Source organism: Paramormyrops kingsleyae, chromosome 4, assembly GCF_048594095.1.
Source record: "Paramormyrops kingsleyae isolate MSU_618 chromosome 4, PKINGS_0.4, whole genome shotgun sequence".
Lineage (NCBI taxonomy): Eukaryota > Metazoa > Chordata > Actinopteri > Osteoglossiformes > Mormyridae > Paramormyrops > Paramormyrops kingsleyae.
The window spans coordinates 16361635-16379972 of record NC_132800.1 but is presented as its reverse complement, the minus strand read 5'-3'; the positions used below and the strand labels follow the sequence as shown (position 1 = coordinate 16379972).

Sequence of the window (18338 nt, the reverse complement as noted above, 5' to 3'; positions counted from 1 at the left end):
GGGGAACAGGTGCACCACATCTAAATTAGACAGGGGGGAGAGAAACAAAAAAGCCACCAGAAGAGGCAGCAGCACAGAATGTGGAGCTCGTCACCAGAGGAAGGAGAGGGACGTCAGAGTAAGAATCCACCTTTCCACTGTGTTCAGGGGTATATCTGTATTGCTGCAATGACAGTGTGAGTGTATTGTGGGACACATTGTGGCTGACAGCGTCATTCCTAAACACTCTCTCTCTCTCTCTCTCTCTCTCTCTATATATATATATATATATATATATATATATATATATATATATATAATGAAACCGAATTTATCTTATTTCTGGTAACTGGTTATCACCTACACTGCATCATTGATGATCAGGTGTTTTTTTTTTTCCAACATCACAAAAATTTTGATGTAGTACTAACGTGATTTATTAAGATTTTATATTATTTATCTTTACTTAGTTAACATATGATTAATTTGATTATATTACTTATCTATACCTCAGGACCGCTGTAGGTTTTGAGCTAATAAAATGTCTGCCGTCTGCCGCCCCCTGCTGGCCAAAGCATCGCCGCTGCGATATCAGGCTGCTGCGCTCAGTCACCAGAGAGCGCGGATTAAGTGTGTTACTCAGTTACGCTTCGGGCAGCGCTGAACCGGGACATTAATAGGATAGAATAGGAAGCGTTTATTGTCAGTGTACAGGTAGCAAATACAATATAAAGATAGAAATATATAAAATGTACATATAGAGGGGAGGGGGAAAGCCCCCCCCACTCATCAGGATTACATTTCATTACATTTAATTTTATTCAGAATCAGAATTCACTTTATTGGTACAGCTGCATGTACTATTAAATTTTTTGGCAGTTTTTGTGCATTCACAGACAACATAGAAGAGAAGTCAGAGAAAAACAGTCATTTTGCATGGGTTTGGCAAGCTGAACAAACATTCATTTATTTCTGTCTGACATACGTCACACTTCAGACAGAGTAAAAAGGGTTATACTGGTTAAAAAGCAGAGATTTTACCTTTTTGCCATGGAGAAGCAGCGACATGTGACACTCTGATAAGGTAAAAATGATTCCTCCAGCACACAGTGAGCTATCCCAGCATGCACAGGGACACGGAGGTGTTTGTATAAACCAAAAACCCTGGACAGAGGGGTTCAGTGAATGAGGAGGTGAAGCTGTACAGGAGGGTCAGTCCATCAGAGGAGACTCTGTAGAAGGACAGAGTACCAGCCGCCCAGTCCAGATACACTCCTACTTTGCGGGAGCCTGAGGGATTTATGGGTATGACAGTCAGTTTATTATTGTGACAGACAGAGAAACTGTCAGGAGAGCAGATCAGCATCCATGACTTGTCATTGAATCCAAGCTGACAGTCAGTACTGTTTCCTTTCCTCCTGATTCCTTTATAAGTCACTCCTATCCAGGCTCCATTTCCACTCCACTCAGCCTCCCAGTAACAGTGACCAGTCAGACTCTCTCTGCCCAGAACTTGGGACCAGCAGTCAAATCTCTCTGGATGATCAGGATATGGCTGCTCTGCCCCCCATGTCACCTTCCTGTTCCCCTCTGACAGAGACAGGAGTCTGTTTGCTGTGTTGGGGTCCAGCGTCAGCTGGCAGGAGTCTGTAGGCAAGAGGAAGAGGGATTAATCCCATCACGAAGCCCAGCATCTCCATCATTATCACTGTCACACCTCACACACTCACTAACACAGAACTCGCTCCAATACACACATTTTATTCCCAATATACTCATGTAGCCGCCCGAGTCTGCGGCGCTCCGGCTGCCCCCTGCGCTGTGAGACACGCCGCGCTGAGAGACTCGCTGGGGACCGAACTGCACTTTAGCCTGCGCTCTATTATTCTGTAGGATACACAAAATATAAAAACGAAGCAGGAATTCAAGTATGTGAAATACCTCAGGAAATGTCGGACGCCCGCGCGACGCCGGCGGGAAGATGCGCCAAAATGATGCGCGTGTTAAACTAATAGGCTTAATTACAGGTAAAAAGTGAGCTTGTCTTTACGTCACAATATGAACTTCTTTCAAACCACTTTGGACACACACCTCTCTCCAGCAGCGAGCCGACGCGATGCATTACAACACATGCCCAGAAGCAACAGCCGATCAAGACAGCGCGCGTCCATGTGCACCTGTGTGTGTCAGTGCACTGGTGTTCATAAGGTTTCTCCATGTAAATGTCTAGTAGTGTGTGTGGGGAGCCACAGCCCCTCCCCTCCAGGACATGAAGCTGACATGGAGGAGACCCGGGCCGCAGACATTCAGAAAAGGGCAGAGGATAGTACCGGCGGGGGGGGTCATCCGGCAGCCACATCGCAGGAGCCCCAGGGGGCCGTGGCGGCGAGCCCACAGGCTCTGCCGACAGCCGGCCACACCAGGGCAGACCGGAGCCCGGGTCCAGAGATCCAAGGGCCCCCCCACCCCTCAGCCAGGGCCCGACAGAGCCAGACCCCGCCAGGCAACCGCCGAGAGTGAGCCAGCACACACCAGAGAATCCAACCCCGGACATCGAGAACCACCAACGCATCGGCAGCCGGAGGCCCCATCCACCGGCAGGGAGTGTGGCGGGGGGGAATAGAGCCTGAGATGTTATTCCAGGTGGAGTCTAAGACCCAACCTGACACATGTGTATAGACAAACAGGCGCACACATACACAAGCATGCTTGTGTACATTTTTCAAATTCAAAACGCCAGTTCACAGGGTTGCCAACTTTGACTCTACCATTTGAATGTCTCAACAGAAATCGAGACTCATCAGACCAAGCAACATTTTTCCAGTCTTCAACTGTCCAATTTTTGTGAGCTCGTGCAAATTGTAGCCTCTTTTTCCTATTTGTAGTGGAGATGAGTGGTACCCGGTGGGATCTTCTGCTGTTGTAGCCCATCCACCTCAAGGTTGTGCGTGTTCACAAATGCTTTGCTGCATACCTCGGTTGTAACGAGTGGTTATTTCAGTCAAAGTTGCTCTTCTATCAGCTTGAATCAGTCGGCCCATTCTCCTCTGACCTCTAGCATCAACAAGGCATTTTCGCCCACAGGACTGCCGCATACTGGATGTTTTTCCCTTTGCACACCATTCTTTGTAAACCCTAGAAATGGTTCTGCGTGAAAATCCCAGTAACTGAGCAGATTGTGAAATACTCAGACCGGCCCATCTGGCACCAACAACCATGCCACGCTCAAAATTGCTTAAATCACCTTTCTTTCCCATTCTGACATTCAGTTTGGAGTTCAGGAGATTGTCTTGACCAGGACCACATCCCTAAATGCATTGAAGCAACTGCCATGTGATTGGTTGATTAGATAATTGCATTAATGAGAAATTGAACAGGTGTTCCTAATAATCGTTTAGGTGAGTGTACATAACATATAATCTATAATGTAGTATATATTATATATAATCTCTCAGGGTATATATAATATATAATCTCTGGGTCTGTCCCGGGGCCTCCTCCCAGTTGGACATGCCCTGAAACACCTAAAATCCGAGATCCAGTTGCAGAGAGTGGTGTTCAAGCTTAACCCCCTCAGTTCCACAATCAGCCTTTGAGGGACATATTGAAGTCCATGAATAACATTCTAACATACTGTATGTGATTCTCTTATCCAAATGTGTCAGGGAAAGGTGACGGGCAGAGGCTATGGTGTCCCCAGTAGACCTGTTGGACCAGTATGCAGATTGGAGAGGGTCTAGAGAGGTAGGAAGATTGGTATTTATGTCTGCCATGACCAGCCGTTCGAAGCGCTTCATGATGATTGACATGAGTGCTATGGAGCAGTAGTCATTCAGGCCTGTCACTGATGGCTTCTTCAGTACTGGGATGATGGCGGTTAATTTGAAGCATGCTGGGACAGACGACTGGCTTAAAGAGGTGTTGAAAATGTCTGTGAGGACACCAGCCAGGTGGTCAGTGCATTCTCTCAGCACACGGCCAGGTATGTTGTCAGGTCCTGCAGCTTTGTGTGGGTTGACTCTGGATAGAGTAACTTGTCGTTGGCTCCTTATTCTGTACATCAGAGTCTGCAAAAAAGTTGTTTAGCTCTTCTGGAAGGGAGACATCACTACCACTGATGTGTGGGTTGGGCTTGTAGATCGTGATTGGCTGAATGCCCTGCCATATGCGGCGTGTGTCTTTGGTGCAATTAAAGTGTTCATTGATCCTCTGTGCATGTGCCTGATTGGCTATCCTCATAGCTCGGGACAGGTTGCCTCTGGGCGTCCTGAGGGCAGCCTTGTCTTTAGGTCTTAAAGCTGCATTTCTGATTCTTAGCTGTGTGAGCACTTCCCTCATCATCCAGGGCTTTTGGTCGGCTCTCGTGGTCATCGATCACAGAGTTTATATACTCCTCCAGGTTAATGGCATCACCATTTATAGCAGCCTCCTTAAAAATGTCCAAGTCAGTAGATTCAAAGCAGTCTTGGAGAGCTGAGACGGCACCAGCTGGCCACACTCTTACTGACTGGTTTGTTGAGCTTCAGCAGGGATTTATATACAGGAACCATGAACACAGTGACATGGTCTGAGTAGCCGAGGTGAGGGGGGGAAGCACCTTGTAGGTCACAAACGTTGTACAAACATTGTCCAGACAGATTCTCTCTCTAGCTGGGAAGTTCACATGTTGGAAGAATTTGGGGAAAACTCGCTCCAAATTTGCCTGATTGAAGTCTAAAGCAATAATAAAAAAGACTCTGGATTAGCTTAATGACCTAGTCGTAGGATTGGAACTCGGCCATTAAATGAGGAGCGTCTGTATAGAAGATGCTGCAGCAGTACCACAAAATTAGCAGCTCACTGTGTAGGCAGTGATTGTACAATTACTCAAGGTTGTACAGCGGCTTGTACAATCTACCGTCGGAACATCGAGCACTCTTCGAGCGTCATTTGGATCGAGTGTGACACTGTAGGGGGAGGTTCTCTGGTGTCTGAACACTGCCGTGCAGCACCACTCATACGCATCCAATGAAGGTGTTTCTCAGTTGTTCTAGGCAATGTTTTTGGATTCAGAAAAAGCCAAATCTTTCACCTGTGGAAAGGACGAAACTAGCTACATTTTAAAGTCTGGACTTGCCCCACACTTCAAAAACGAACTGATTTCTGCAGCTAACAATGCAGGACCATTTGTATTGATGTTTGATGAAAGTTTCAACCGGTCAACAAAAAATAAATGACTAGATGTCCATGTTCGATTTTGGGAGGCTGGTGGTGTCTTGGATCACAGTTCATGGAACATTCAAAGGCTGAAGATCTGCAGCACCATTTCAAAGTAAGTGTAGTTAGAGTTTTTGTTCATGGAATGTTATTTGGATGATTTAAAGATACAAGATGTGTTCATTTAATTGAAGCTTATTGCTTTTAGATGGAGTTTTAAAATATTTCTGAAATTATAAGCAAATTTGCAATCAAACATGGTATAATCTTTTCAGTTTTTCTTTCTCATGTCAAATTGTTTAAATAAAATTAGTGCTGTCAAACGATTAAAATTTTTAATCAGATTAATCACAGGGTTGCTGTGGATTAATTTAGATTAATCACGATTAAATATCATTCATTTTTAATCTATATTAATCACAATTCATTTTGCATGAGCAAACGGACTCAAGAAAAAAGGGAATATATATGCACTTAACACGTGTATTGAACAACTTGAACACAAGTCGGATGCATTCCATCTGCCACAGAAGTGCAATACCATGGACCCATATCAAAGAGCAAGATTTTTTGCTTAGCCGGACAAATTGTCGTATTTAAATGGTTTTATCTTCGTTCACTTACAATTAGCCCGAACTACCGTAAATCCAACAAATAATCCGACTAATCATGAAATCCAGTTCTAGCCCGGTTAATTGGCATTGTTACCAATATCAGTTAACACATTATGCGCGGTGCTTTACGTATAAAACTCCGTAGCAACACGTCCACAGATATGTTGGACGGTATAATGTGTGCGACCGATTTAATGAGCCACAAATGAGAAGTAGTGCTTAAACGGTATAAAACTACAACTTTCCCTTCTGTTGATAAAAAGCGCAGCCATCTTGGATTCTGAACTGGCGATCCTCTGTGCTGCTCCGAGATATTTCTCGGATCTCCGAGAAACGGGAGCGCGCATGTCGTCACTTCCGGCTGCAAAACTCCGGAATCTGACTCGGAATACGAGCTCACAGGGCAAATGGAACGCACCAAAACTGCCCGAAATTGGTTGACAGGGACAATTCAGGTATTTTGAGTCATTCTGCACTGCAGATGGGTTAATTGCGTTAAAAATTTTTATCAGATTAATCATGATGATGGATTAATCCGCGTTAACCCGTTAATTTCGACAGCCCTAAATAAAATATTTCTATTCTTAGGATTGTGTGCGCCTACTAGACAGGAAGAATCTCCTTTCCATCAGTATGGATTGGGTAAATGTGAACTGGAAGTTTCTTAATAATTTCCAGCAAGAACATGCTGAGCTACATGGAGGTCGGCAGTTAATTAATGTTGAAAGCTGTGGATTGCACACGCTTCACAGTTCACTCAAGACTGGCTTCTCTACATGGAATATTGAGAAACTGTTGAGAGCAATGCACTTTGTTTTTCACAATATCCCTGCAAGAACAGAAGATTATACAGAACTTACAGGCTCATCTCTTTTCCACTCCCATTCTGTGGACACAGATGGGTGGAAAATCTGCCTGTTGCAGAGAGAGCCATTGAGGTTTGGCCAAAGCTTAAAGAGTATGTGGAGGGAGTCCATGGAAAAGAGCTACCAAACCCTGCAACCTCCTCTTTTGATACTATTTAAGCAGCGAACGAAGATCCCCTGATTTCAGCCAATCTCCAGAACTCTTTGTCTATTCTTGAAGAAATACCAGACTGATGAGCCAGATATCTGCTTAATTTAAAAATGTTTTTAAAGTTTTTGTTTTCTATGATTTTTAAGTGGGTATTCTGCATTTTTTTTTTCATTTTTCATTTTATAGAGTCTGGTGAGACGTTTCATCAAAAGGAAGCTGCTCCAAGATATCACTCCTTTTCAAATGACCAAACTTGACCCTGATGACCAGAGGAACTGGGTCAATGCTGACATTGGCTTGGGTGCTGAGTCTGCCCTTAAGGTAATTCATTGTTACTGTTTAATATGTATACTTAAAAAAACTTAAAATACACTGCATTCATTCCCTATGTATTAATTACTCGATGTGTGCTATCCCTCCTTGGTAGGCTCAAAGCAAGAGTAGTAACAGAGTAGGTGACCTCACTGCCCTCGAATTTAGAAAAGACTGCATAAGGTGCCTCTCCAGAATTGTTAAGAAAGTGCAAGAAAAGAGCCCTTTGAAATACCCCACTGTCAGGCAGATTGCATGTTTGGAGCCTGTATCATGAGCAGAGACGCAGAATGGTGCAAGGGAGAGATGAAGTCTCTAGTTCAAAGAGTTCTGCAGGACAAGCAATTGACAGGAGGGATTTCTGCTGGTAGGAATCAAAATAAAGGTTATGCACAGCTTTTTATGCATGAACTACATACAAGCACAGGTAAAACTACCTGCTCAGCATTTCTACCTGACGCCCCTCCGATGGTGCCGCTTGGCCGGCTGCAGGGTCGTCAGCCGGGAGCCTCCCTTCACAGATGTTTCGCTCCTTTAATCCCAGAACATCTCAGGGTGGTGGAGCAGCGAAAGGGACGTTTCCCTAACACTCCCTGCAGCCTTCCCTAAGATCCCTCTCTCCCCCACGCCTTGTCCTTCCTTCAGACCCAGAGCCAGAAGCTCCCTTACTCTGCCTCATGAGCTAGATCTTGCATTGCTCTCCTCTTCCTGTGGCCTGTGAGACCAAAGGTTTTCAGGAGCCGCTGCATGGATGTTCCCACAAAGCCCCTGCACCCGACTTCCACCGGGGATGTAAGAGCCTTCCAGCCGGCTTGAGAGCATGCAGCAGCCAGGTCTGCACACCTCTCTTTCTTCCTCTCATAGGCAGCCTCCATCTCCTCCTCCCATGGGACGGTCAGCTCCACCAGAATGACTACTTTGGCGGGTGCTGACCAGAGCACTATGTCAGGGCGAAGGGGTGAACTGGTGATCTGCACCAGAAATTTCAGCTGGCGACCTAAATCCTCTCTACCCCCGGGGACAAGAGGGTGAACCCTGCATTGGTGCTGCACTGTGCTACTCCCCCTTGCCTAACGAACTGGATCCATCCCTCGGATGATGGGATGCTGGCACAGTTTACCTCCCGCCTCCGTGTCTCCAGCAGCTCAGCCAGCTTGCACAGGACTTTGTCGTGCCACCATCTATATCTGCCCTGTGCCAGTGCTGCCTTGCAGCTGCAAAGGATGTGCTTGAGGCTTGGGTTTGGGGAGCTGCAGAGGTAGCAGGGTTCTTCTGAGCCATACCAGGTGTAAAGGTTACGGGGGCTGAGCTCCTCATATCCGCCCAGGTAATGGTCCTGCTGGTCACAGCTTCCCAGGTGAACCATTTGCTGTGCTGTTGTTGGCTCACTGCTGTAACTTTGTAGTGCTCCTCATCCATTTTGGTCACCTAGGAGATGATGAGATCTTTCCTCTCCTTCTTGTTGGCTTTAGATCATCTTAGTGCTGCTGTTTCCCATCCTAATCCAGCTCTGCCAGGCTGCGTAAAGCCCACAATCTCCTGGTGTTTCAGCCTCTCTGTGGCTATATCCACTACTTGTGCTACATTATACTTTCTACATTTCGGATAGACGGGTCTGGCGAATCTCTTAGCTCAAATAGCAGTCTCACCTTCTCCTTCTTGTAGCCCAGACTGATTGACTGAAGTAGGACTGTAGCATATTTTTGCCAAAGAGTGCTGCGTTGGAGAGGCTGCGGGGAAGGCTGAGCCATTTCCTGATGTAATTGTTGGCCTTTGCTTCCAGTTTCAGGACTGTTGTCATGGTGATCTCGCACAGCTTCAGTGGCCACATTATGCGTTTGTTCAAGGTGAACTGGTTGCACAAAACCTTGAATTTTCCAGGCAGGGAGCACTGATTGATCTTGTGAAGGCCGTCCATGAGTTGAGTTGTAACGGCTGAGGCCATATGCTTGTCAGAACGATCAGCTGTATATAGCCTTCCGAGGTTTCGCACTGCTTCTTCCACTACCAGGGGAATCCTTTCGCCATCCACGGTGAAACACATGATGTCATTCCCTTTCTGGATTGAGAGGCTGTAGGACTTTGTGGGCTTGATTTTCATGTGGACCCATGCCAGCAATTCCTCCAGCCTTTTTAGGAGTCTTGCTGTGCACGCTGCTGTTTGGAGGAGCGTGGTGACATCATCCATGTAACTCCATATGGGCAGGAGTCTTTGGCCTGTTTGGGGCTTTGCCCCTCCAACCATTTGTCTCCCACCTATCAGGATAATCTCGAAAGCAGATGTAAAGAGGATGGAAGAGATGGAACATCCCATTGCTATTTCCTTCTCCAGCTGGTGCCAGGCAGTTGTGATGTCCCGGGTTGTGTAGCAAACATATAGGCTATTGAAGTAGTTTGCTATCAGCTTCTGGATGCTTGATGGTACATGGAAAAACTCCAGTGCGAAGGTGTTGAGCTGGTGGGGAATTGAGCCGAAGGCGTTTGTGAGGTCTAACCAGACGACATGCAGGTCCGACTTGCTGTGCCTGGCTCTCTGGGTTTGTTCCCAAATGTTCCAAGCAGCCAGGCAGTATTGATGTAATTGTTGACTAGGAGGAAGTTGGTCAGGCATATAGCCAGGATTGAGAAGAAGATTTTCCCCTCCAAGTTTAGCAGGGCAATGACTCTGAACTGGCTGAGGTTTTTGGACTCCATTTCCTTTGGGATGAAGGTGGTAACTGGGATGTTGGAAGAACGCACACTATGCTGCAGTGCGGCGGGAGTAGGGGCCAAAAGTCGTACTAGGCGGAATTGGTGCACAGAAAAAAAAAAATTGATGTTGCGGATAGGAAACGGCAGCCAATGAACACAATGTGGACTTACAAATCTCTTTGTTCGTATGTCTGAAAGTCCGTAAGTTGAAAATTCATAAGTAGAGGAACGTCTGTAATTCCAGCATAACGGAATACATATGAACCTTTGCTCTTACTTTCACCTACATTCATTTTTGAAACCGGTGGAAATGCAAGCAGGTTCTCAAAAGGCAGCAAGTGAAAACCAGCCCAGCACTGGCTCCATGTTGGTGGAAATGAGGCATCAGTACAGTGTTCCCAGGTCCAGGCCAAGGTCTGCTTAAAATCTGCCCAGTGGAAGCTGAAACTTGCCCAATATGTGAAATCCCAGTATACTGTATCTCAAAGAAAGAAATCAGTTTGTTGCATCCTTATCATATTCAAATACTGACTCCTGTCTTCTGAAATCCCCCACACACAGGTCCTCAAATCACTGCACTGGCTTCCTGAGCATTTCAGGATTGATTTAAAAATATTATTACTTGTCTACAAGGCACTAAATGGCACTAATTTCCTTGAACGTTGTGAAGCATCCAGACCCCTGAGGGCATCTGGGAAACGTTTACTCAGTGTCCCAGAATGAAGACCAAGCAGGTGAAGCAGCTTTTAGTCTCTATGCTCCCTGTCTGTGGAACAAGCTTCCTGAAGACCTGAGGTCTGCTAACACTATCAGCTCATTACAATCAGGGCTTAAAACGTTATTGTTTGCTGCAGCTTTTCAATAAATTAAATCAACAGGAGTTTAGTCATACGCTGCCTCTACAATGTCACTTCTTTTCAGCTAAAAATTTATTTGTTATTTGGGCTTTTAGGATTTTTAAAATTACATTTTAAATCAACAATGAATGTGTTTGCAATTCCCACCCTAAAGTTCCGAGGTACCAAAAAAGAAAGGGTACTTTGTGTACTGGAACTTTTGGTACTGGTACTCGACCCGAAGTCAATGGAAAAGGGAAAGTACCAACTGTACCGTACCTGGTGCAGTGGAAAAGCACCCTGAATGAACTTGCCTTGCTTCGCAGTTGAATTCAAAGGTTACTGACATAAACAGATCATGTGAATGTGAAAAGCCAAGAGTCAGAGGGAGAGAGAAAGAGAAGCTCCACTAGCAGAAGAAAATTAAACACATTAAAACACACTCCACCTCATACAGGGAGAGAGAAGCGTGTGTGTGAACAGACTCACATTGTAAGAATTCTGCTCTGGTCCTGGGCACTAATACCGGTAGGATGGTGTCTTTGGTAACTAGAAGGAGACAGAGAGAAACAGGGATGTGAGTAAAAGGAATTTACTTGCGAGAGATGGACTTCACTCACTGTGGAGACAGCAGCAATAGGGGAACAATATCAGGCATTTTTACAAACTGCAAATCATTGTAAGTTTCACTTAATACAGATTTTTGTTTCTATAATGTAGAAGAAACATGTTTCATGTGATCTGGGTTTTGCAGCCAGTAGAATGTGGAGCTCTTTCGCCAAACTGACTTGGTCACACAAATGTGAGGCTGACTGTACTGCAAACTCTCTCTGCATGGTCTACATCAGGGGTGGCCAGTCTTACCCGCAAAGTGCCAGAGTATATGCAGGTTTTTCGGATAACCTTTAGGTCAGCTGTTCGACCCCAGGTATGAGGACTCTTCAGCCAATCAGTCCTCTAATTAGTAATCCAGCAAAAGCCCACAGACAGCAGTCCTTTCTGGGTAAGATTGGCCACCCCTGGTCTATATTAACATGAACAGACTAGAAAATGTATTAACCTGTATGATGGATCTCTGACATTTTCTTTCTGCAAACATTCTCCAGTTGATCTTTCAGTTCAGAAACCACCTTCCTTAAATTTCCAAAATCAGATCTTGGACTGACAGAGTTTCTGGGTCCAAATCCAGCTTGAGGGGTGACAGGAAGACCCTGGAACCTCTACAGACACACAGTCTGATTAAACAGCTTCATCAAAACAAATGTGTATTGTAATGTAATTAACAGGACCATTAACATCTGACAAATGACAGACTAGCTGAAATACAAATGAGAACATGCATCCATTTGAATACTCTGGTTTTCTTATTGTCAAAGTAGCTGTTCTGTTACCTGGAGGAAATGGATGTGATCCTCTGTGTGTGAAAGCTGCTCCAGCTCAGAGTGTCTCCTCTTCAGTTCATCAATCTCCTGCTTCAGTCTCTCCATGTCTCCTTCAGCCTGACTCACTGCAGCCTTCTCCTGATCTCTGATCAGCTTTGTCACCTCAGAGCGTCTTCTCTCAATGGAGCGGATCATCTCAGTGAAGATCCTCTCGCTGTCCTCCACTGCTGACTGTGCTGAGCTCTGTTGGTGACACAGGGAGCAGAGGACGGTAAATTACAATTGGCCCCTTTTGAGACTCCAGAGAGCCTCATTGTACAATAGTGATGTGAGCTGACAGGAGGTATAAAAACAGCACAGGGCTGGGGTTTGGAGCGTCACGATGCTGGATGCCTGAAACCCAGCCAGCACTGATTGGAAATGATCACTCATTAAGCTCATACTGTACACTGTCAGCTGCAGGGATTTGGCAGAGACTGGTGGCTGTATGGGGCAGGTTGGTTGTCACCATTAGGTCTCAGTTTAATAGGTGACTTTCTTGGTGTTTATTTGCATTATGCTGGGTTGAGAAAAGTTGCATTTTTCTCAAATGGGCCTTTTATGGTACTTTTCTAAATAAATAAGCTACTACTGCTGCAACACTTGGTTAAACTCTGTTATCTAGCAACTTTGTCCCATTAAATCTCTGACCCAGAATAACCCACAGCAGCATTACTTTGACTAATACCCATAAGTCTATACATCTGCAATCTGTTGAATCTGAAAGAATTAATATGATCACAAACCAGCTGTTATCTTCTCCTCAGGTTCATACTCACTGTGATTGAGGCCACAGCCTCTCTCAGCTCCTGCAGCTCCTTCTCTCTCATCTGAATTCTCTGCTGAAATTCTCTCTGTGTTTCACCCATTTGTTTCTACAGATAGGAAACAAGATGACAAAACAAGTTTGTTTCATTAGCTGGGATCAAATTCATTAATCATCCTGTCCAGGGTGGACCCCAGCCTTGGGCCCTATGCTGCCTGGGAAAGGATCCAGGCGCTCTCTGTGACCCTGACCTGGATTACTGGTTAGGAGATGGATGGATGGATGGATGGATAGATGGATGGATGGATGGATATTCTTAAATGATTTATTGACTGTAGGTAGGATAAACTGACCATAGACCCTTTGGTCCTGTTTCCATCTGGTATTAACATGCATCCTGGGTGATCCAATCACAAGTGCACAGCGCTAATTACAGGTGTGAAGACACCCAGGACACATTGACGATGCATTGAGATCCGATCACTCAAACCACATTGGGAGGTGGTCTGGGCCACATATGGCCACATTCTTATAGCAATGTGAAGGCGAATGTGTCCTGGGCTGCATTGCAGGACCGGCTACTCAACTGACGTCCTATTTGATTCATGTCAGATCGCATGTCAGTTGATAATGGGCCACTGTGTAGCAAACTGCATTGTGAACAACAATAATGCATCTTTTCTCCTGTGACACTAAAAACTCTGAATAAATGTGATTTATTAAAGATGTTTCAGAATTTGCACAGATCATATATTTACAGTAATGTGCATGTTGGGGCGCAGCCTGGTGCAGGCAGGGAAACAAGGTGACGATCCACTTAAAAGCTCCAAGACAAAGGGATTTAAGGAAACTGAACAAAACTGTAAAGACATAAAATAAAGAAACAACAAGGAGTCAAAACTCACCAGGGAAAAAGTAGCTAAGAAAACGACACGTAGACTAACAGAGGGAATGGGGCAGCTAGTGATGTTACGCTTGACACTGAAGCTCTGAGGTATGTGACAAAAAAACTATTCACTACATTCTGAAGCACAGCTTTGAGGTTTCCGCCATTCCACCCTAAACACGTGACCATGGTCATTCGAAGCTTCGTTCTGAACTCAACCATCTGACTGCTTTGGAAATTGAAAATGAGGTGCAAAAGCACAAAATAAAGTCTGATGCTAGAGACTGATGCTGCACCAAATTTGATTGCCTGTGTCAGACACACAACCTGCATTGCACATGCACTGAATTTGGTTGTGAAGAAGGCCATTGATCAGACACAAGGACCTGACAATATCAGATCCAAGGCATGACAGATGGTGACCTACTTCAGAACCAGTACAACTGCTAGAGAAAGGCTTTGTCACATCCAACAGCAGATGAGGAGACCCACTCTCAGAATGATTCAAGAAGTGGAAACCAGCTGGAATAGCACCTATTCAATGCTGCAGTGATCACATGATCAAGGAGAGCCAGTTGGTGCTGCATTGGTCACTCTGAAGACAGAGCTCACAACCCTGACCTCAGAGGAATATCACGTAATTTATGAGTGTCTGGGTGTTTTATGACGTTTCAATTAGGCAACTGTTGCACTTTCTGAAGAGAAGAGAGTATCAGGATCCAAGGTAATTCCTCTCATCCACATGCTTAGACATGCTGTGAATCTGAAACTGTCCCAGACACAGAATGTTAAGGCCCAGCAGTTGTGCAAGAACCTCTTGAAGTTGCTCACTGAGAGGTTGTCAGTCTATAAGACCATGAGCGTAATGACACTGGCCACACTGCTGGATCCAAGGTATAAAACCTCAGGTGTCTCTAACCAATCTAATGCTCAGGCTGCTGTGAAACGCCTTACAGCAGAGTGTACATCCAGCATAAGATTACAGGAGGCCCAGCAGAACCCATCCACACCCACATGCATCCAGCCACCAGAACCAGAGCCTGCAGGAACCTTATGTGGTACTGCAATGCATACCGGTACTGTTGCAACCTTTCTCATTTTAATAGTAATGTTCAATTAAATTGAATTGGGATAAATAATTATTATTGCACAGTACAAAGTGCATAGTGTATATAATGATTCATGCTTTATCATTTTAGTTCCAGGTCTGTAGGATCTTCTGGACAGTGATGTGGGGGAGAGCAAACGGGTCAAGAGTCCTACAGCAGATGCTACTGTGGAGGTTCAGCAGTACCTCAGTGACCCAAATATACTGCGTTCTGAAGACCCTTTGCAGTTCTGGGATATGCAGAAGGCTGTGTATCCACACTGATATGAACTTGCAATACAGTTTCTCTGCACTCCAGCGACCTCCGTTCTATGTTAGCGGGATTCTCTAAAGTGGGAGAAGTTGTTAATAAAACCCCCCTGACTACTTTGCTCCTTTTACTTCACTTGTTCCAAGTCAGACATATAATTCAGCACATCAGGCAAAACAATGTCAACATTAAATGTCTTTGTTAACATTTTCACAAATTTTGAGCTTCACTGTTTATGATTAAAAACCAAAATATTATCCTATGGCAACCAACACAATGCATTACAGGCTGAACCCTTTAATCTTGAATATAAATGTATTAATCTAGGTATATCTTAGAAAATACCTTTTTTTAACATGTACATTTGTACTGTGTTGAGGTAGGTAAGGTAAGGTAAGGTAGGTAAGGTAAGGAGCACACGCTGATTACAGTGCCTTACCACACCCACCACACGACCAACCACCTCAGGGAGGAGATCCTGAGTGCAGCCGTGCAGTGGGTGACGCCTCAGCACCACACCAGACTGAATGGACCAGTGTGAGTTTTTTCAAGAGGCTGGAGTGTCAATCCTGAAAAAAAACTGTGTTGATATAGTTTCACAAGAAATATAATTATTTAAGTAATCACATTTACATTACATGAAAAAATATTTTATAATAATGACTGTCTAATAAAAATCGCAGCATTATTATAAAATTCAATTTTAAAATTATACAAAGAAGACAAGCATTATTATGAAATATAATATCTTTTATGGAATTATTTAATAATAAAATGACACATTATTGAAATATTTATTTATTATTTTATTGATCTTTAGATATAATTTATTCCTTTATTTATTTTTTGATATACTTATTTATTTTATTTGAGTATCATGGCATTCCATACAAACATCTCAGGCGTTTTTATTACCCTAAAATGTGCTAATAGCTTCTGATTCCTTCTTGTCCTTCTTTTAATGTTCGGAAGATTCTACATACGGAAGTTATTTACGTGATTATTTTAATTACTGCGGAAAGTGAGATCCAATTACAAACGGTCAGTCGAGATGCGTGTGGAGACACTTGTTAATACCAGGTGTGAACAGAGCCTTTGACTCACCACTGTTGTACTGAGCTCATAGTTTTGTGTTTGTGGGTTTCCTGTCAGCTTAAACAGGGCTGGTCATTCTCATCGGACCTCTCTAATTAACAAGGTGTTTCAATAATAACAATAATTGATACCTTCACTGATCTCTGTGGGGAAATTCTCTTAAAAACCCCCAACTTACTCTCTGTAGGTGAGAGTAAACTGGCTGCAAAGGGCAGCCACCCATAGCAGCTCCCAGGGATCTGGGGGTTAAGGGCCTTGCTCAGGGACCCCCAGATGTACCAAGGCCAGGCTTGAACTGGCAATCTTCTGATCATAGGCAGAGAGGCTTAGCCCACTCAGCCACAGGCTGCCCCAGAACTATCACACTCTGGCTGTTTCATGTTTACTGCACCATTCTCAGCAAACTCTACACACTGGAGTGTGTGAAATTAAAATCCCAGGATGGTGGCTGTTTCTGAAATGATGGAGCCGCTACTCTTAAGCTGAGCTCCATTTACCTCGGAGGTCGGAACTCTGAGCTGGGAATGACGTCACAGACGAGTTAAACACATTCCAGTGCAGCCATTTAGAAAAACCTGGGACCAGTTTCAAAAAGAAAAATTTCTTGTTTACCCAGATAGCTTGTTATAACTTGTTAGATTTAATGTGCCATATTTAAAACATCTTAGTTCACACATCTTAGCCATTCAGATGCTCAGCCAAATAGTAAGAGAACCTCTTCACCCTGTTTGCTTAATGTATATATTCAGCTGCAGCCACATGATTCGATGTTTGTAGGAGTTTCAGTAGGAATTCAAACAGAACTTTTTAAACTTGCACTTTCGATTAATTTTTCTTTCATTTTACCAAACCAGACGTGGTCTGAGTGTTTTGTAGCAATTACAATAACATCTCTTAAGACAAAATCCATTTATTTAAAATGAACTTTATATTTATATAAGAAAACTTCTGGCCTGACCTGTATCTCCTCCCTTTGTGCAGCAGCTGAGACTGTATCATGGCCTCTGTGTTTATCCATCGTACAGAGATAACAGATACACTGCTGGTCGGTACGGCAGTAGACCTCCAGGGGTTTGTCATGGTGGGAACAGACCTTGTCCTGCAGATGTCCAGTGGCATCAGTCAGCTTGTGCTTCTTAAAAGCTGGAGACTCATAGTGAGGCTGGAGGTGAGTTTCACAGTAAGAGGCCAGACACACCAGGCAGGACTTGACAGCTTTGTGTTTTCTCCCAGTACAGAAATCACACTCCACATCTCCAGGTCCAGCATAATGGTCAGTGGGAGTAGCTGCTTGTAGTCCAGTATTCTTCAGTTTCTCCACTACTTCAGCCAGTATGGTGTTTCTGCCCAGAACTGGTCTGGGTGTGAAGGTCTGTCTGCACTGGGGGCAGCTGTAAACTCCACGCCGATTCTCCTGATCCCAGCAGCTCTTAATGCAGCTCATACAGTAACTGTGTCCACAGGGAATAGCCACTGGATCCTTTAGTAAATCCAGACAGATTGCACAGCTGAACTGAGTCTGATCCACTGCAACACTGGCTTCTGCCATTTTACCACAAACACTGATATGATTAAGTTTTGTTTTCTCTCACTTCCTGCTTCTCAGGCTGCAGCAGGTGTGGTTTTGGACTGAGGCCAGACTGAGAAGAGCAGACTGAGCAAGGACTGGAGTTGGACTTTATAACTAAAATAGTATATTCTGCAAACTATACACACAACAGACATTTAGCTTGTATGAGAATAACTGTTACTTTTCTGTAAACAAGCTATAATCCTACTCTTTGATTTTGTACCGTAGATAGAAATTAGGTAGAAAGGTGTAAGAGAGCAGTTCTACTGAGAATGAATTTCTGTGTCTGTTTAGAAACATGTTTGGGATCATGTGGTTTCAGGTGAAACATGCAGGTATGTGCAATTATAGACATACTATGTCAGGATTAGACAGAACAAGCTTTGACAAATACTGTCAATCCACAGATTTGTTTTTTATATTATTCTATATATAGTATTCATGAAAATAAAGGGTGTAGCACATATATGTCATATATCTTCATTTTCTTTCTGTGTTTCTGTGCTGGGAGTGTATTTGTGTTAGGAAGGAGAGTCAGGTGACCAGGTTCAGATTGAAAATTTTTCCCACCCAAAATTTTTCCATAATCTAATAATG

General features: G+C 44.1%; 1 protein-coding gene across 1 annotated transcript; it reads right to left on the bottom strand.

Moving 5' to 3' along the window:
* Positions 1-826: 826 nt before the first annotated feature.
* Positions 827-17720, bottom strand: LOC111857630 (tripartite motif-containing protein 16-like). Its single transcript, XM_072711575.1, has 6 exons — positions 17130-17720; positions 12846-12941; positions 12037-12270; positions 11706-11865; positions 11135-11194; positions 827-1626 (listed from the first exon to the last, which is right to left on the bottom strand). The coding sequence occupies exons 1-6, from the start codon at positions 17718-17720 to the stop codon at positions 1094-1096; spliced, it is 1674 nt and encodes a 557-aa protein (XP_072567676.1). The 3' UTR covers positions 827-1093.
* Positions 17721-18338: the final 618 nt, after the last annotated feature.